At 49.4% G+C, this 19,789-nt stretch overlaps 2 protein-coding genes across 26 annotated transcripts in view; one reads left to right on the forward strand and one right to left on the reverse strand.

The window, feature by feature from the left end:
- GCC1 (GRIP and coiled-coil domain containing 1) overlaps positions 1–14,120 on the reverse strand; it is a 58,505-nt gene extending 44,385 nt beyond the window's left edge. For 17 of the 25 annotated variants that reach the window (XR_006212380.1, XR_006212382.1, XR_006212386.1 and 14 more), the window contains exons 1-2: positions 14,019–14,120; positions 2,333–2,398 (exon numbers count right to left, since the gene is read on the reverse strand). Coding sequence is in view for 1 of the 25 variants with exons in the window: in XM_007089918.3 (XP_007089980.2) it covers positions 8,538–9,833; positions 10,812–11,843 (2,328 nt within the window). In the remaining 24 variants the exon portion in view is untranslated. Of the gene's footprint in view, positions 1–2,332; positions 2,399–8,432; positions 9,834–10,811; positions 12,492–14,018 lie in introns of those variants that run through there. The other 8 variants (XR_006212401.1, XR_006212399.1, XR_006212384.1 and 5 more) reach the window with 3 other exon arrangements.
- A 1,217-nt stretch (positions 14,121–15,337) lies between these two features.
- On the forward strand, positions 15,338–18,705 carry ARF5 (ADP ribosylation factor 5). Its single transcript, XM_042971522.1, has 6 exons — positions 15,338–15,524; positions 16,063–16,143; positions 16,497–16,606; positions 17,377–17,448; positions 17,991–18,116; positions 18,219–18,705. Exons 1-6 carry the CDS (start codon positions 15,458–15,460, stop codon positions 18,303–18,305), a joined length of 543 nt encoding a protein of 180 aa, XP_042827456.1. The 5' UTR covers positions 15,338–15,457; the 3' UTR covers positions 18,306–18,705.
- Positions 18,706–19,789: the final 1,084 nt, after the last annotated feature.

The following is a 19,789-nucleotide window of genomic DNA, read 5'->3' on the forward strand; positions in this document are numbered from 1 at the left end:
CTCCACCTCAGACTCAAAGTTCATGCATCTCCACCCTACTTAGACCCCCGGAAGCCATGAATATGGGGACAAAGTTCACAGAGGCAGACGTGAGTCACTCGAGGTTAACGCACGGAGCTTAATCCAATCTATACTTAATCCAATCTATGTCTATTAGAGTGAAATAACCCTTAGAGTGGTGTCAGAAACAGTACTTAAGGAGTCATGGCTTTGGAAGTTATTCTCTGTGATCTCCTTATTTGCCACAAATAAAGTTTCATTTGTGTGACAACTCCAAAAAAAGAAAAAGAGAAAGAAAGAAAGAAAGAAAGAAAGAAAGAAAGAAAGAAAGAAAGAAAGAAAGAAAGAAGAAGGGAGAGAGAGAGGAAGGAAGGAAGGGAGAGAGTAAGGGAGGGTACTTGGTTTGTACAGCACAAGACTAACAGGAGACAGATCAATAATAAAGCCACATGTCTGTGAAGGAGGTGTCAGAACGTATGTTCTACTCTATAAGTGGGGACTGGAGGGAGGACGAATAGCCTGAGGGCCCAGAGCAAGGCCAGCCAGGGGAGCGGGGGACGGGCACTGCTAGTTCACATCCCCCATGGAGATTAGGGACACAGGCAGCCCTAAGATTCTTCATCCTCCAAACAGATGAGCAAACTGCACAGTGGGCCACAGGGATGTATCAAGCTCACAGAGCCCCTCCCCTGTCCCATCAGGGCCAGAGACTCCCAAGGACCCTTGTTCTCTTGAACCAGAAGTGCCTCCCATGTGGGGACACCATCAGTAGCAGGGGGCATGAACCCTATTCCATTCTGTTTCCATCAACACATTCTCCATCCATAGGGATCAGAAATGCCATCTCTCTCCCTGTCTGGGGCCACGTCAGCCTCACCCAGTGAACATTCTGCTGTTTGTAGTTGGGTAGGAGGAGAGGAAGGAGGCCCAATACATGGGAAAGAAAGGGCAACCACTCTAAGGCCTGGAGAAGGAGCTGGGGGGAGGGGAGCAAACAGCCAACAGGAGGTATTTTCTAATCTCTTCTCCATGTCCTCTAATTATTCCTCACCCATTTTTGCCTCCTTGATCCTCCTAGCATGCTTTTAGTAACTTTATTGAGATATAATTCACATACCAAACAATTCACCCACTTAAAGTGTACAATTCAATGGTGGTTAGGGCTTTTAGCATATGCAGAAAGCTATTCGACCATCACCACTAATTCCAGAACATTTTCATCACCCCCCAAATCAACCCTTTGCTCACTAGCGGTCACTTCCCTTCTTCCCTTCCTACTCCCCAGCCGCTGGCAACCACTAATCTGTTTTCTGTCTCTATGGATTTACCTGTTCTGGACATTTCATATAAATAGAATCATACACTATGTGGCCTTCTGTGTTTGGATTCTTCCAGTGAGCATAATGTTTTCCAGGTTCTTCCACATTGTGGCATGTATCAGTACTTCATTCCTTTTTATGCTTGAATAATATTCCATTGTATAGAGAGATCGCATTTTGTTTACCTATTTGTCAGTTGGTGGACCTTTGTGTCATTTCCACTTTCTGGCTATTATATGTGTTAATAGGCATTAGTGTAAAAGTTTTTGTATGGAAGTGTGTTTTCAATTCTCTTGGATGTGTATTTAGCTGTGCAACTGCTGGGTCCTGTGGTGACTCTATGTTTAACTTTTCAGGGTGATGCCAGTGACTATACCAACTATTTCACCAGAACAGAAAGTGAATTTCTCCGGGATTTAAGCCAGTGTTCTTTCGGGTTTTGATATATGTACAACTAAACCTAATTATAACTGGTACCCTTGGCCATTAATTCTCTAGTGGGTACATATCTATGAGTAAATGAGTACATATATATGCTTTTATTGCCAGCGTGTGGCTTGTCTACCCAATAAGACTGGAAGCAATTTGAGGATGGGGATCGTGTTCTTATCTTCCTCCATCAATCACAGAACCCAATATTGTGCCATGCCCCAAACAGAATTAATTTAAATACTTCTGGATGTATGCATGGATGTGGGGGCTCACAACTAGGTCTAAAGAACAGATAGAAAAGAGAATCACCAGCTTTTCCCCTCTATGAAGTCATGAGAATTTCCTTTCTCCACCACCAGTCACTGAGCTGTACCTTCTAGTCTATTTTTAATTACAGGAAGCTTTATGTTTTCTGTTGAAATTTATTCGGAGAGACACTAGGTGTTGCTGGTTTCCCATGAAAAAGAATATCACTAGGAATTATCCAGTAGTCCTGGAAGGCTTTATTACCAAGAAGTTAGAGAGAGTTTGGATTTTCCACTTTTGCTTTTGCTAAAATTATTTTCAGATAAAATACTTACCAAATATGTACTGTGGTCGGCAGAATACTGTCCCCCCACAGATGTTCATGTTCTAATTTCCAGAGCCTGTTAGGTTACATGGCAAAGGGGAATTAAAATAGGGAGACCATCCTGGTTATTCCAATGGGCCTAATGCAATCACAAGACCAATCAAGAGTAGAAGAGGCAGAAGAGACTATGGGAGAAAGGCACAGAGAAATGTAACATCACTGGCTTTGAAGATGGAAAAAGGGGACCATGAGAAAAGGGATACAGGCAGGCTCTAGAAGCTGGAAGAGGCAAGGAAACAGATTCTCCCTTGAGCCTCCAGAATGGGACGGAGGCCTGTGGACACCTTGATTTTACTTCAGGGAGACACCTCTCAGACTTGTGACCTCCAGAACTGGTAAATAATAATTTGTGTTATTTTGAAGTCCCTAAGTTTGCAGTAATTTGTTATGGCAACAGTAGCAAATCAGTACTTATATTAATATTTTCCCCCACTTCATCCTTTTGAGAATATGACTATATTTCTTAGGGAGACAGTGGGATGGGGGAGCCAGGCTGGGGGGTGGGTGACACTTCACCCACATGTAGTTAATTTATCATTGCATTGTGTTATCTAGTGTAAAAAATGTCAGACATTAATATTAACTGCAATTTATAGTACTTTATGCTTTTCCAAGAACTTGCAACGCATTGCTTGGTTTGATCATTAGAATAACTGAAAAACTATGTAAATGCATTGCTTCTTCTCTAACAGATTAAAAACAGTGAGTTGCAAAGGCCCCAGGGTCCCAAAGACAGGTGACCACAGAATCGGCATGCTGTTTTTATCTCTTTCAGGAGTCGTCCTCAGCCTTTCCTAGCTTACTCTTTCAAAGAATTTGAGTCCCAGGGTGCTAGAAAGACAATGGGCTTTACTCTAAATACTAACCTCCAAAATATTTTGAGAGTGGACAGCACACCCCCGGTTAATAAAAAAAATGTATGTGTAATCTACATTTGAAAAGTAATGTTTGTAGGGGCATCTGGGTGGCTCACTCAGTTAAGCAGCCGACTTTGGCTCAGGTCATGATCCCACTATTCATGGGTTTGAGTCCTGTGTTGGGCTCTTGTGCTGACAGCTCAGAGCCTGGAGCCTGCTTCAGATTCTGTGTCTCCCTCTCTCTCTGCCCTTCCCCTGCTTGCACTTTGAATCTGTCTTTCTCTCAAAAATAAATAAACTTTAAAAAAATGTTTTTAATAAAAAGTAGTATTTGTATAGGGGCTCCTGGGTGGCTCAGTCGGTTGAAAGTCTGACTTCAGCTCAGGTCATGATCTCAGGGTGTGAGTTGGAGCCCCGCATAACGCTCTCTCTGCTGTCAGCGTGGAGCCCACTTTAGATCCTCTGTCTCCTTCTCTCTCTGACCCTCCCCCACTCATCCTCGCTCTCTCTCATTCTCTCTCAAAAACAAATAAAACATTTTTAAAAAGTAACATTTGTATGAAGTGGTGTCAGTCTTCAGAGTCATACTCTCAAACATGAAAGGGAACATTTGGTCCCTTGTCCAGAGCCTATAGAGACAGACAAATGTACAGGGAACCAGAGAAGGTCTACCTGCTAAAGTGAAAAGACAGAGGGGCGCCTGGGTGGCTCAGTCGGTTGAGCGGTTGAGCATCCGGCTTCGGCTCAGGTCATGATCTCACCGTTTGTGAGTTCAAGCCCCACGTCAGGACTTGTGTTGACAGCTCAGAGCCTAGAGCCTGCTTCGGATTCTGTGTCCCCCTCTCTCTCTGACCCACCCCTGCTTGTGCTCTGTCTCTGTCTTTCAAAAATGAATAAACATAAAAAAATTTTTTAAGTGAAAAGACAGAGTTTGCCACGTTAGGTGGGTCATTAGCCTCTTGGTGGCTTTTGCTTTTTGGGGCTCCCTGCACTGTGGGTTGTCAGAACCTTCGACATTTGGGTTATCCAGGAGATCAGGGTCCCAGGAAAAACAGGCCGTCACTACCCAAACTCACATAAAACTGAGTTGTAACACACGAGCCCATTTCATGATTTTCGGGGTGAAAGGGCTCCGCTGCGGGGCTAGAATGAGGCTTCTAAGAAATTAGAAGACAGTCACTTGCCAGTGCAGAGAGGGTGACCCTTCTCCCCTGCCTCCAGAAACACAGCCCCCTAAATTTCTCAGCGAGCCACACATTTCCAGTATTTCCCCGTTGCCCTCTGCTGGGACACAGAACAGATAGAGACCGGGCCACACGTGTTTAAATCCTGAGTCTGTCATTACTAGCCCTGGGCCTTTGGCAATTCATTTTATTTTGCCAAGTCTCCATGCCCTCATTTGCAAAATAGATATGCTTCACAAGATTGTGGTGATAATTAAGTAAAGTAATGTAGGAAAATGCTAGCAGTCTGCTTCATAGCAGGCACTCCACAAAAGGCCATTGTTATTTCTTTTTGCTTACAGCAACATTTGTGGCTAAGAATCACTAGACTCAAATCCAGAGAGCTCAGTCTAACTTCCATTCTGCCACCTAAATACTCTTGGGAAAAAAGAATCTAACACGGTTTAGAACCTACTTTGTTTTGGGTACGTACTATGCTGGTTCGTTACTTACTTAATTTTTCTCTAAGATGAGGAAAAAACCCTGAAAAGGTATTATTATCCCCATGTTAAGAAAATTAAGTTCAGGAAGATTAATTTATTAAGGTCACAGAACCGGCAGGAGATTGGATTGAGACTTCCACCCAGAATGTGTGAACCTAGTTCTTTGCTCCAAAACCATCAGCCTGAGGTAAGGCTGCCTAGCAAGGCCCCCGAAAACAGAGAGGAGGCAAAGGGGATTGAAGATGAGGTAAAGTGACCCATTCGTTAGGGCTCTATTTTTAATTACCCAAGCTGTGTCCCCAGCTTTACAAGAGGCTATAGTTGGAACCCACCAGGGCAACAGCTGGTACTCAGCCCTCCTTTTGCTTTGTTAGAGTGCTTTGGGTCCTAAATATTATCTGTCATCTAGAACCTGGGGAACAGGGAAGCTTTTAGGGCTTTTTATAAAGAACCAATGTTGCCTGTTTAATTCTACAGCATAGCAAATTTTCTTGGCTGCAATTTATAGCTGGAGATTCTCTCTCCATTTGAACCAGCCCAGTTCAACCTAGAGGTCAGTCTCTCCATCCCTAGTAGTCATCTGTGGAGACAGGCCTTGACCCTCCCAAGTCCTGAGAAGACAGGAACACACCCAGATTAAATAGGCATTGGGTAACCTGACCTGGTTCAGGCATCCACCATTTACATTGTCTTGGACAAATTTAACATCTCAGCCACTCTCCTGATCTGTAAAATGGAGGATAACAACACGTGTGTGGCGTAACAGGGGTGAATGGCTCGACGTGGTGCTGGCAGTTGGCGAGAGTGAGCAAACACAACCCTATAGTGGCAGCTTCTCAAGACAAGGCCAAGACCCTTAGAGTACTGGGTAAGAGAGGGGGACTTACATCCAGGGCGTGATTATATGGCGATTTTTTTCCCAGAGAGGAGGTACCGAACAAGAGGAAAAAAAAGGAAAGCAGAAAGCCTTAGAATCATCAGCTTGCCTTCCTGCCCTTCTCCCTGCATCTATTCTCAGCAATCCTCCTGATTTGTGTGATAATAAATGAAAGTAAGGTTGTCTCCTTACTTTATTGACACACCTCATGCACTGATATTCTGGAACTGAGACCAAGAGAAAACTCATTTTTCTCTGTATCTGATCTCAGTTCTTTTTCTCTCTCCCTTTCCTTAGAGTATCTAGCACCAGAAAACCAGTCAAGTAATTGGAAAACATATTTGGGAGGAAAATGTGGGAAGACAATGAACTTCTTAAGGGTAGGAAGGGAGCAAGCTTTATCCATTTCAGTTGGGAGCATTCACAGGCTTATGAATATTAATACTTTAAAAATTATTAATCAGAGGGGCGCCTGGGTGGCTCAGTTGGTTAAGCGTCCGACTTCAGCTCAGGTCCTGATCTCACGGTTCGTGAGTTCGAGCCTTGCATCAGGCTCTGTGCTGACAGCTCAGAGCCTGGACCTTGCTTCAGATTCTCTTCAGAGGATCTCCAGATCCTCTCTCTCTGACCCACACTACTGTGCTCTGTCTCTCAAAAATGAATAAACATTAAAAAATTATTTTTTAATCATTAATCAAAACTTGACTTGCTTCTTTCCCCATGTGGTATCTACTCAAAAGTCAAAAGCCCCGGAATTACTAGTCCTGGGAAAGCAGCTGGGACTATGGATCTTTCTATGCTGTCCAAAACCACCAGAGAGAGGAATCAGAATATAAGCTACATTTAAGGGGATCAGTTAAAAGATGACGATGATGATTTACTTTAGCTTGCAATCCTGAGAAACGTTCCCAGGATACCATGAACCCTAACTTGAAGCATAATAAAGCGTTCAATAAACGGATTAACTCTAAAAAGTTTCAAGCAGCAATTATGGAAGTTTTAAGCCTGCCCACTAAACCCATGAGAAAGCTTTTTCCAGTGTGGCTGCTTACACACAAATACCCGTAATTCCAGGCTAAAAAATTTGTTTTGTAATTGAGGTAAAGCATGGAGACATGTTATTTCCATCCTTTTCATTCACTATTTACATTCACTCTGTGTGTGTGTGTGTGTGTGTGTGTGTGTGTGTATACCATTAAGAAAGCACACAGGTCGGGCTGTTCAGATTTAATGATTCCACAGTTTATCACTTGGACACATCGCATCTGTTTCATTAAGTCTGCTATTTATAGATAGTGCAGGTCACCCAGCCTCCCAATGAGAACATTTCATCAAAGTCTCCTGCATCCCAAACCCTCACAAAGCAGATCTCTATGATGACATAACAGAAGGATATACATTAGTCCAGTCAGTGGCAAAGCACCGGTCTTTGGGGTCCAAAGATCTCTATAACCAGCAAGAGAAGATGGGGAAAGGAAAAAATAGGGGAACTGATACTGTTTGAACCCAACTTTTCTGAGTTCCCCCTTTCCAGATGCCTGAAGCCCCCTTTCCTGAAGTGCAGAATAAACCTACTTACACAAGACCAAATATAAAAAATTGCAGGAAGGAGGGAAAATTATAGTGACGCATGTAGGAAAGACAAGGATTGTGTACTGTAACTATATTAACCCCTAAAGGCAAAATACCCTGGTGACAATAACCCATGAACACCCTGGCTGCAGGGACATGGAGATTTAGCCAGAATGAATTTACTCCAGGCCCTTGGCTGAATTTCCACCCTTTCCTGTGAGAGTCACAGCAATCTTCTGGAATCAGCAAATCCCCCTCCTCTTCCCTGTCCTATAAGGGCAGAAACAGCTGGGGAGGGGCGAGGTTGTAAATCTCTGAGCTATTTCTTTGTATCCAGACAGGGTCAGAGTTTCCCAATCTGACCACTCTCATAAGAAGCTCGGGTTTTTTTCTTAATCAAAGTTCAACGCTGAGGAAAAGACAGCAAAGTCATTCATCTCAGCCCACTCTTAGGCAGACAGGTTAAGGCAGGGTCAAATGTGAGAGACCTAACATATCCCTACCCAGGCCAAAAGCAGGCTACTCAGGAAATCCCGAAGACCGAAGTGGTGCTCAGCGCCCCCTACAGGATGGTCACAGTGATGTGTTTTGTCCAGATTAGGTCGTTATCCAGTCCCAAGTAGACCAAGCCTCCCAGTTCCAGGACTGAAGAATGTGTGGATAATAGTGGACAATCTGCCACTATCTGAAACTTCTTGATCCCTCTCCAGCCTGGATTTACGTCCCCAGAAAATTGGGGCAGTGGTGGACCAGACTCAGATTGTGACGAGATGGGGAGTAAACGGCTGGTCCCGAGAGTGTTTAGAAATAACTGAACTCCCTTTGGAGTCACATTTACTCCTGGTTCTGCGCTAGGAGCATAATACTCAAACAAAAAGTCTTATTTTAAAAGATTCTCACCACTTCCCCAACTTTGGCACTTCTCAACCTTCATCTCTCTCCCCCTCTTCCCCTCACAAACACACCACCCCAAGATGTTGGGACTCTTCCAGTATCTCTAGGGCCCCAGGATAATGTGGCATTAATGGCATTTGGCAGAAAAATCCCGTCCCACAATTAAGACTCTCCCATTTCAATACACAGTGAAGAAAAAAACGATAATGTAAGAGAAGAGGCGGTAGAAACCAGTCTGTCCCTTCCCACGTAAGAGGCACAGAAATTTGAGGAGTCAGTGAAAATGGCATCATCTCTTGCCAGAAGGCCACCAGCTACCACTGGTTGGGAGACGCATTATCACTTGTTTCTCCTCTGGACTGAAATGCAAGATAGTCAGGATGGCCGTGAGCGTCTGCTGGCGGCCCAGGGTGTCAGGCAAGGTCAGGAAGCGGTAGATGATGTTTTTGAGGTACTCCAGGTTGGCTCCCTCCCTACTCTGGTCCCGGATATTCTTCTCGATGTGGCTCTGCAGCGCTCCAACCTCCTCGCGATGGCGCTCCCCCTCCTCCAGCAGCCGGTCCTGCAGCTGATGCACCTCGACCTCCAGCCTGTGTCTCTGCTTCCTCAGCGATGTGATCTCCACCTCCTTGCGGGCCAACTGCTCGGCATACAGGAAGAAAGTGGGCTCACTGGCCGCAGCCAGCTGCAGCGCCTGGGTCAGGCTGTCTGGGGAAGACGCGTCAGCCGGGTCCCCGGGCCCCCCGCCACCCACGGGGCTCCTGCGCCCTGGAAGCCCGCAGGACAAGGCCACAGAGCGCAGCTGCTCCAGCTCCAAGTCCTTCTCGGCCAGCACGGCCAGGGCCCGGTCCCGCTGCTTGTGCAGCTCCTCCTCCAGCTTCAGCGTGCGGTCCCGGAAGTCCAGCTGGCTGCGCTCCAGCTCCTGCCGGTGGAGGTGCTGCAGCCGGGCCAGCTCCTGCTTCCAGTCCTCAGCCTCCTGCTGGTGCTGGCGCTCGAGCTCCTCGCAGGACAGCCGCAGGGAGATATACTTCTCCTTCAGTTCCGCAAGCTGTTCCTGGGCTTCCTCCAGCTCCTTGGCCAGATTACCGTCTTTGGTGTTCTTGCTCTTGAGGACGACCTGGGCCCTCATCTTGTACCTCTCGAACTCCTCCTTCAGCTGTTTCAGCTCCTGTTGGTAGTAGAGCACAGAGGCCTTCTCCCCGTCGGCAGCCTCTGAGCTGGGCATTATCTCCAGGTCACAGAGCTTCTCCACATCCAGGGTCACCTGGCTTTTCCTGGCTGCAACCTGCAGCAGCCTCTTCAGCTTCTCCATCTTATCCTTCAGGACATTGACGTCCAGACTGGACTCCTCTCCATGGCCGTCGAGAGGGGACCGGCTGGAGGCTGCCAGAGCCAGGGTCTTGTTCTCCAGGTCCAGCTGCAGAATGCGCTCCTTTAGCTTCTGGATGGCCAGCTGGTCCTTCTGCTTGGCTTTCTCATAGGTGCCCAGCAGTTCCGACACCTCGGATATTTGATTCTCCAGGGCCGCCACCCTCTGTTCTTCCACCTGAGATTGCTGGCGTAGTTGATCTTCTGCAAGGGCTGTCTGGAAAACAACGGAGCAGATGGAAACGCATCCAGAAAAGTCACAAAGCCCTACGGCAATCTTTGAGAAAGCAAGAGAAGGGAGCAAGAGGGTCATAGGATGGGAATGGCCTGGCAAGAATGGGAACCGGGGATTTTTCTGTTGATGCAGAAGCTAACCAAAGTTCCTATAACCTGCCTGGGTTCTGCTGCCAGAGATACATTCTACCAAACGGCATTTTTGTAATATAATTTGTTGTCAAATTGGTTTCCATACAACACCCAGTGCTCATCCCAACAGTAAACCGAACAGTATTAAGAACCTCTGTGTATCTGCTGTTGTTCTGCTTTAGCGCCTCCACTTTCCCCCATCATACACCAAGCTCGCACATGAAGTGTGTGACTTTTGTTTATCATCTGCTTCCCCAGATCCCACTAAGAAATCACAGGACATTCTTTTCCTGTCCCAATATTCCCGCAGTTCAAAACGCAGTTGGATCTCTCTCTCTCTCTCCACACTGAAAGGAGCACTGTAAAATGGCACACCTTTCCAGAACAGGCAAATTGACCGGAAGCAATTACAAGAGGTGACTTCTGCAAAAATTCCTTTTGCCCCGCCCCCCCCGCCCCCCTCCCTATAGGCATACACCACGGCCTATCTAAATATAGGCATATACCTATGGTATACACACTACCTTTCACTGCGTGGCTGCCACGACACTGCTTCACAGAGCAGGGCTGGTAAGACGCCAATGCCCAGAGGTTCAGAGGTGTCTGGCTCCAAACCAGCCTACACTGAGAAACCCCACATCCTGTTGGAAGCACATTCTGTGGACACCGTCAACACCACACAGAACAGATGTCCCAGGGCTCAAGGTGGAACCTTCTGAATGGCATCAAAACCTGACAGCACAGCCCCTTGGTTCTAATTACCAAAGAGAAAAATACCCTAATATTTTCCACTCCAGGCTAACTGACTAATGTTTGGAGCAATAATTACCTTCCTCATTTCCTGCTGCAACTGAGCCTGGAAATGGCTCTTCAGGAAGGCGGCCTCTTCCTGAAGCTCCTGCAGCCGAGGGTCAGGCCGATTCTTCTCATCTCGAAGAGCCTGCAGCTCACCTTTCAAGTCCTCCACCTCACGGGTCAGCTGCTTGGTCTGCAGTTCGAACCCTTCCATCTGACCAGCTGCATATGCCCGCCCCGCCAGGGCTTCTCGGGTCTCTTCTAGCCGAAGCTCCAAGTCCTGGCGCTGGGTCCTCTCCTCCTGCAGCAGTTTCTGGAGCTCACGAAGCATCAAGGCATGATCACTCTGCTCTTGGGCCCGATCATGCTGCTGGGTGATAAGCCGCGCTTTGGTTTCTGCGATCTGGTCCTGCAGCCCCTTCAATTCTCCCTCCAGACGGCCCCTCTCCTCCTCTGCCTTTTTACTGGCATCCTCTAAGTCCTGTTTCATCTTCTTCTTGTCTGCCAGGTAAGACGCTTCCATGCGAGACTTCTCCTGGGTGACTGTAGCCAAAGAGCTGGTCAAAGTAGCCAACTGAGTCTTCAGCTGGTGCAGTCGTTTGTCCACTTCCCCACCCCCAGACGGTCCATCCCCACTGCTACTGCTGACGCCACTCTCCGACCCGTTGGCCTCTTCAGACTTTGGAGGTGGTGGTCCACGAGCCAGTCTGTCATCCTCTACCCCAAACTCACCCTTGGTGCTGGTGAGACTGGCCGCAGTATCCAAGCTGGTGGCGGTCCCGGTGCTATCCTCGCTGTGAGTGGAGCATCGGTCATCTACAGAGTCAGGAAAAGTGAGGCCTGGAGGCTGGACACCTGTGAGGCCCACATCTGCCTCATGGGATACCGACAGCACCTTAATGCTGGCCTCTAGAGCCTCCTTCTCTTTCAGTAAGCTTTTATAGGCACGGACCACATCCTTGAGACGTGCCTGGTACTGGAGAAGCTGCTTCTTCTGCGTCTCAATGGTTTCCAACAAGTCCTTCTTGCTCGGTCCGCCCCCGAAATTCATCCCAAACTTCTCCATGCTCAGAACGGGTTACTCGACGTCAGCGTTCTGGCAGCTCAGAAGAGGGTCGCGAAGACCCTGGCGGGGACAGTAAACTACAAAAAGAGACTTGTCCCCACAGCCGCACGCCCGCTCCTCCTAGCTGTCCGAGACCGGATGCCGGGTACGGTGCAGCCTAGCAGAAGCGCCCGCCAGGTCCCAGGCACCGAGGGCGGGGGCGGGTCCTACCTTAGAGGCGGGGCGACGCCGGGACGAGAGCAGCACACGGCGAGGGCTCGCCTGTACTGTCTCAGAGGCTGCTCCGAGCTCCTTGCCTGCCCGGGTCACAGCAGTCCCAGACGGCCCTCAGCCCACGATCGGCCAAGAGTTTAAACCGAACGTAACCCCATCAAGACTTCCTAAGTAGAGCTGCCCGAGAACGACGCTTCCGGGTCCGCTGGAAGTGACGACACCGCGACGCATCAGGTTCCGCCCCCAGCGGGCGCGAGGTGGGTGGGGCTATCTCGCCGGGGGAGTGGGAGAGAGCCGGTTCAGAGCGTAGCTGCGCTTTGAACGCAGGGCCCGCGAAGTCAAAAACTCGGGAGTGATTATGGTTTGGTGGAGTACCCTAGGGTTACGATGAGCGAGAGAGAGTGGGCAACATGGCACTAAGTCCTTACCAAACACCCGGATGAGCGACGCGGCCCCGCATTTGCGGCTCAGCACCTTTGTCTCTAAAGATCAACAATTAAGACTCCCTTTTAGAACATGAAAACTTCAACCCTTGACGGGACAGTTTTGGCAACTCCTAGGCATCTAGTATAATTATTAGCACCCTTCCTGAGTTCTGTTGTGTTGATTCAACAAATGCATGTAGACGGCACCCTATAGCCAAGACCTCCGTCCTATGTGCCAAGTATATTTCAGGACCTTCGCAAGAGTTTTAGTATTTAGCCCTCACAATTGTTCTGCTCAGTGGGTGCAAACATGAGACACAGAGGCTAAATAACATGCCCAAGGTCACACAGCTAGGAATTCTATCTATATCTGTCCAACTCTCAACATGCCAAGCGCTGCTCCTGGTGATTACCATGGAGAGACAAGGTTCTGCCCTCACGGATCCCCCATCTAATGAAAAACCCGAGGTGCAAACACAAGTCCTGCTCTCATGACTATGTTTGGGTTTATTCAAAGTGGTATGGGAGTTAGGAGGGAGGCCTGTCTAGAGTAAGAAGAGAAGGTTCTCAGGAAAAATACTTGGGTTGTTGAAGCATGTGTAGTGATCTAACTAAAGATGAGGGAAACAAGCATTCCAGGCAGAGGAAAATGATTGCAAGGACTCCTAGGGCATCAGAGAGCCTGGCTCACCCAGGAAGCATTGAGAATCACTTCATGGCCGTAGCTTAGGGTGAAGGAGGTGGCAATAGATGAGGCTGGCCCAATAGATAGGTACCTAAATTAAGGCATTTTTTAATTTGTTTTAATTTTTTTAATGTTTATTTACTTTTTGAGAGAAAGAGAGAGAACAAGTAGTGGAGGGACAAAGAGGCAGACGGAGACACAGAATCTGAAGCAGGCTCCAGGCTCTAAGCTGTCAGAGCAGAGCCACACATGGGCCTCGCACCCACAAACTCTGAGATCATTACCTGAGCCGAAGTCAGACACTCAACCGACTGAGCCACCCAGGTACCCCAAGGCATTTCAATTTTTATCTTGAGTGCTAAGACACTAAAGGATTTTAATATTGAGTAGCATCATCAAGATTTGTATGACGGGGTAAAGATACCAAGGGGCAGGAGACTGGTAAGGAGGCTATTTCTGTCCTGAGGAAGAGATGATAGTGAAATAGGGCAATGACAACAGGGATGGAGAAAAAGAGTCTAATTAAAAGAGCTAAAGATTGGGGTGCCTCAGTCGGCTAATCATCTGATTCCTGATTTCAGCTCCGGTCGAGATCTCACCATTGGTGAGATCAAGCTCTGCATCAGTCTCTGTGCTGACAATGCAGAGCCTTCTTGGGATTCTCTCTCTGCCCCTACCCCCTCATAAATAAATAAGTAAGTTCAAGATGTAAAACTGACCTGACTCAGTCAGTTCTAGTTGTGTTATTATATTGGAACTCTTTTAAATGCACTCTTCAACCTTGTAAAAAGCCTTCTTAGGAATGCAAGTATATGGCTAAAGAGTAAAGGAAAGTCTTAGACTCACTCCTACCTGGTGCCCAAAGTGTATTCTCTTTACAGACTTTTCAGGTCAGTTTGGGACAGACCCTGGAGGTATTTTCAGACCCAATTTCTTAGTGGCCCAGATAACATCCACCTGAAACATACAGAACATTCAGATAGTCTCATAATTTTAATATTCACCATCACCTCATGAGATAGGGCAGATATTGGTCTCCTTTTACAGAAAATAACAAGTTATGAGGATTGTTGAAGCCAAACCCTCAAAAGGGGGGCGGGGGGGGGGTGAGATTTGAACTGAGACATGAACAATGGTACATAGTAGGCATTCAATATTTGTTGAATAGGTGAATTAATGAAGGTTTTCTGATTCTCAGCTCACCTCACCATGTCCAGTTCATAAGCAATTGATTCCAGAAGCCAACTGGCAATCCGGTTTCAAATCGCTTGTCCTTGCTCCAGTGAGCATCCTTTTAGTCCGTTCAAACCAGCAAGTATCATATTTGCTAAGCATGTATTATGTGCCAGGCACTGACCCAGCCTCTCTCATAGAAGAAACTTAAATTCCTTTCCTGCTATTTCCCCTCTGTTGCTGAGTGGGGAAATTACTTCTGAAGCTCTTGGAGTCTAGGGCCACAAGAGTCTCATAAAATCCTGGATAGGTGTGCATTAAAAATCCGGATTCTCAGGTCTGTGGGAAAGTAAAGAAGCTTCAGAAAAGCTGCGTGGATCAACTGAAAGGTGTTGTGTCTGGAACCATGGAGGCGAAGGTGGAGTTCTCCAGCACGTAGGAGAAGGTTCTGCTGATTGGAAAACCAAGAAGTCCAGCTAGCACTAGGGCACCTTCTTTTTCCACCTCCGGCGCACTCCTCTCGAGATTCTAGGGTCACTTGAACCACCTGCCACGCTCAAAGCCTCTCTCTGGGCGCTGAGAGGGCCAAATAGAGGAGTAAGATACTTGCATCGACCTTCCGCTCCCCTCGGAGGGTGGTGCATACAGTCGATAATGCTAGTTCGCAAAAGCTACACCGGAGCGCAGGGTGGGCTGGACGCGACAAACCAAAGCCGAAAGGCCGGCCAGTTAAGCTAGGGGTCGGGGGCCGTGTGGAGCACTGTAGACTTTCCTCGACCCCGCTCGGGCTGCCGGTGAAGCAGCCATAGACCTGCCAGCGCTCTTGAAACGGAGAGACCCAGACCCTTCACTCTTTAAAGCCGGCGCCGGATTCAGCAAGGATGCGGGGACTCGCTTAGCTTCAGAATTTGCCGGAGAGGTAGCCTGGGGGTGGGGAAGGGGCGGGGAGGGGGCGGGGCCCTGGCGGGGGCGGGCCCGCGATGACGTAGGGCGGGCCGGGACGCGCGGAGGCGGCGGCGGAGCCTCCTCCTTCTGCTGCTGCGCCCCATCCCCCAGCAGCCGGCCGGTTCCAGCCCGCACCCCGCGTCCGTGCCCGCACCCCCTCCCCCGGCCCCGCCATGGGCCTCACCGTGTCCGCGCTCTTTTCGCGGATCTTCGGGAAGAAGCAGATGCGGATCCTCATGGGTGAGGCAGATCAAGCGCGCGCGGCCCGGACCGGAGCGTCGGCCCCCGCGGAGTCCTCCCGCCCCCGCATCCCTCCGATCCCGGCTCAGCCTGGTCTCTGACCCTGAGTCACCCACCTCCTAACCACCCCCACCCCCCGCCGGGGTCACTGTTCTCGGGCGGCTCGCGGTCTGCAGCGCCGACCCCGGGGCCTGAGCTTGGGAGCTGCGGGCCTGGGTGGGGTGAAGCTCCCTACGCCCCAGCCCGGCTGGTAAGAAGGGAGGATTCCGCCCTTGGAGACGACTTTTAAAAGGAGCGTGGCCCTCCTCTTATGCCCTTTACCCACTAGCCCTCTTCAGCCCCTCGCCCGCTTTGGGGCTGGAGTTGGTGTTCACCATCAGACCGCCCTCAAGGCCTCGAAGGCAGATAACAGCGCGCACCTGCAGGCGCAGGGGCTCTCCGCCCCCGTCTCCATCGGCTGTCCTGGCCTCTCCCCTTCCCTGGTCTCTAGAGGGCTCCCTCGCTCCCGTCTCCAGCCCTCTGCCCCTCTCCTTTGCAGTTGGCTTGGATGCAGCTGGCAAGACCACAATCCTTTACAAACTGAAGTTGGGGGAGATTGTCACCACCATCCCCACCATAGGTGAGTTCTGAGGCGAGGCCGGGAGGAGCGGGAGGCTGGCGGCAGGCCTTCTCTGGGTCTGCTCGCGATTCTGCCTGAGGCCCTTATCTCTGTGCAGGGGCTGACCCTGACACTAGACACGGCTACCTGAGAAGTGGGTCACAGTTACCTTTACTTGCTGGATAGTGCGGAGGCTGGGTGAATGCGACCTAGCCCCGCCTGGTCTGTGGACTGCAGGTCCTCTGGGGTTCTGTTCCCAGCAGACTTGATCGTTTCCTGGTTTTAGGTCTCTGATGACTCTACATAGATTTAGTGAGTTCCTTTCTTTCAGGACTTTGTTTTCATTTTTTTTTTTTTTTTCCAATTATCTCCAGGCTTCAATGTGGAAACAGTGGAATACAAGAACATTTGTTTCACAGTCTGGGACGTGGGAGGCCAGGACAAGATTCGGCCTCTGTGGCGACACTACTTCCAGAACACTCAGGTGGGGATGGGGCTCTCCAACCCCACGAGAAAAGGTGTTAGGACTGCAAAGACTGAGATGTTGGCCTAGGCTGGGCCCCCAAGCCAGGAAAAAAACCCTTCACCTCCTTCTATCTGTGTTTGTAGGCTTGCCTCTACTCGTCCTTCAGAACTGGCATTATTAGTCTTCTGAGACTTAGCCACCCTACACTCTCCTGACAAGCAGGGTTCTGGGTCCATCCTGTCTTATTTACTTTTTTTTTTTTTTTAAGTTTATTTATTTATTTTGAGAGAGAGAATCCCAAGCAGGACCCGTGCTGTCAGTGCAGAGCCAGACAAGGGGCTCAAACTCAGGAGCGGTGAGATCATGACCTGAGCAGAAATCAAGAGTGGACATTTAACTAACTAAGCTACCCTGGTGCCCCTATTTATTTTATTTTATTTTATTTTTTTAAGTAAGCTTTACCCCCAGTGTGGGGCTTCAACTCAACTCCAGGATCAAGAGTCACACATACTACCGACCGAAACAGCCAGGCGCCCTCATGCTGCCTCATTTAAGTCTCAACAAGTCTTTCCCTGTTCCCTTGCACCTCTCCTAGCCACACTGCTTGCCTGAGGGCAGAGGCTGTATCCCGGGCAGGGTGTCTCCAGTTTGTGCCAGGATGTTTGCAGAGCCTTGTGAAAGTTTAGATGAGAAGGGTTTGGACACAAAGATGGGAAGAAGAAAGCCAGACTAGGGTATGTCCCAGGTGGGAGTAATTGCTCGCCCTTTCTTTCTTCCTTCCCACCCAGGGCCTCATCTTCGTAGTGGACAGTAATGACCGAGAGCGGGTCCAGGAATCTGCTGATGAGCTCCAGAAGATGGTGAGCCCCTAGAGCACTGGGAACTGAGCCCTGGTTTGGAGGCAGAGCTCTGACATCTCTGTGCCAGTGTGAAAGTCAGGAAATGCCTCACAGGCCTTGAACATGTTTCTCTTTGTGACACCGACACAAGGAGTATCTCACCCTGTTTTGAATTTGAGTCAGGTGAAAAGTATAGGACTGACTTTTTCCTTGTCAGGAAACTGATTTCTTATGGCTTCGCCTCTGAGAAGTTGGCAGGGAAAGGAGGATTATATGTCGTGGAGAGAAACTTCATCTTACATTCTTCATTCTTGGTTTTCCATTTGGAAATGTTGTCACTTGGACTAGGGCAAGTCATTAGAAAAAGGCTCTGGACTTCGGGCCAGATGGCCTCAAGCTGATTTATGAGTCTGCGTCTTGTGTTCAGCAGCAGACTGCACAATATTACATTCTTCCCCACAAATATGCTGGAAGGTAGAAGGGGGGGCTCCCTCCACAGCAGGGAGGAGGAAGCCTGGAGACCCTGCTAGGGCTCCAGATTCCATCCCCTTCGTCTCTCTCAGCTGCAGGAAGACGAGCTGCGGGATGCGGTGCTGCTGGTGTTTGCCAACAAGCAGGACATGCCTAATGCCATGCCCGTGAGCGAGCTGACCGACAAGCTGGGGCTGCAGCACTTGCGCAGCCGCACGGTGAGGGTCCTGCCTCTCCCAGGGGAGCCACAGGCTGGGGCCAGGAGGAAAGGCATCCCCTTGTCTTCCCTGCTACTGACCTTTCTTTCCTTCTCCCCACAGTGGTACGTCCAGGCCACCTGTGCCACCCAAGGCACAGGCCTGTATGATGGGCTGGACTGGCTGTCCCATGAGCTGTCGAAGCGCTAGCAAACCAGGGGCCGGCCCCTGCTGCCCGGAAGCTCCCGCGTGCATCCCGGGATGACCAGATTCCCGGACTCCTCAGGCAGTGCCCTTCCCTCCCACTCCTCCTCTCCCACAGACACAGGCCTCTGCTCCTGCTCCTGCCTGCATGTTCTCTCTGTCGTTGGAGCCTGGAGCCTCGCTCTCCGGGCACGGAGGGGTCCACTCTCCTGCCTGCTGGAGCCTGTGGAAGGGACCTCCAGGGCTAAGGCCCCTTTTTCCAGAGGAGGAGCAGGGATCTGGGTTTACTTTTGTTTTTTCCATTTTGGGTGTACCCTTGGGGCCAGATGGGGAGGGAAGGTGAGGGCTCCGGGTGGTGCTATGATGTGGCACTGGATATTGAGTAATAAATTTGCTGTGGTTTGTACACAGTGTTGTCTGTAGCCTAGAAGCCGGGGTTTGGGGGGAGGCTGGGTTGTTGGGTACAAAGGGACAATATGACAGGGGGAGGCTCACAACGCTAAGGCTGCACAGCCAACCCCTTCCCCCCAGCGCGCACACACACATCGCTGCCTTCCCCTAGCTCAGCCTCTCCCTCCTTGTTCTTGAGGATACAGTACTTCGGGGGTTCCAGTGGAAGAAATTCCACTCCCCAATTCCAGGGGGCCTTTGCTGAGGATAACAGGCTCTACCTCATGGTTCTGTAAATCACACACTTCCTGTTCCTCTCCATCTCCTAGCTACTTAGAGCAGTGGCTCTTCATGGTTACTGTGCACATTAAAATTCAGGGGGAGGGGATATTTATTAAAAAGAGGGTCCCGAGATAACCTTTAGAAAATATGATTCATCAGGACCAGTGTGAAGCCCAAGAATATGCATCTTAAAGATTACCCAGGTGATTCTGTCACCCGTAGTCTATTAGCCTTCTTCTGTAAAACATTGGTAGGGCCTTGCAAATTACAGTTCCTCACCTTGCACTGGAACTCTTTCTACCTGGGAAGACAACCCTGCCCTCTACTCCCCTACTCCCACCACGGGGAATAAGAAAGCATATGAATGGAACCAGGAGTGTGGGCTATTTTCCAAGTGTGGTTTACTCTGCCCGTTCTTTGAATCCCAGCAAAGCTTAAGCAAAAACCACCATCACCACCATTATTTCCTCTTGCCTTTCTCCTTTGATGTTGTCAATTCCTCCATGTTCTTCACTGATTTTCTCCGTGAGCTTTGTAGGAAATGAGCCCTGTAGGGGCTTTTCCTACAGAGGAAATGGCCGTTGGCCAACAGAGACCCTTTGAGGGCAAGGGCTCATATCCTGAGGGCCAGCACTCGCTGGCTGCCCAGCAGCAGTGCGGCTGGGGATTATGAGGAAGATGCCCAGTGCTCTCCCCACCTAGGGCATTTTCCTTACCCTGCTCTAAGCCAGCCCTTTCTGATTAATATGAGTAATATGATCCTTGCTGGTTATCTGTCTAGGGTTTCCTCACACTTCCTGAAAAGCACCTTCTGGGAC

This window comes from Panthera tigris, chromosome A2 (assembly GCF_018350195.1).
Source record: "Panthera tigris isolate Pti1 chromosome A2, P.tigris_Pti1_mat1.1, whole genome shotgun sequence".
In the NCBI taxonomy this organism is placed as follows: domain Eukaryota; kingdom Metazoa; phylum Chordata; class Mammalia; order Carnivora; family Felidae; genus Panthera; species Panthera tigris.

Excerpts from the sequence above, each read along its gene's own strand:
- ARF5 (XM_042971522.1), top strand. The coding sequence starts at position 15,458 with ATGGGCCTCACCGTGTCCGCGCTCTTTTCGCGGATCTTCGGGAAGAAG. Across the intron at positions 16,607-17,376 it reads ACTACTTCCAGAACACTCAG|GGCCTCATCTTCGTAGTGGA; the intron begins GTGGGGATGGGG and ends CTTCCCACCCAG. Across the intron at positions 17,449-17,990 it reads CTGATGAGCTCCAGAAGATG|CTGCAGGAAGACGAGCTGCG; the intron begins GTGAGCCCCTAG and ends CGTCTCTCTCAG.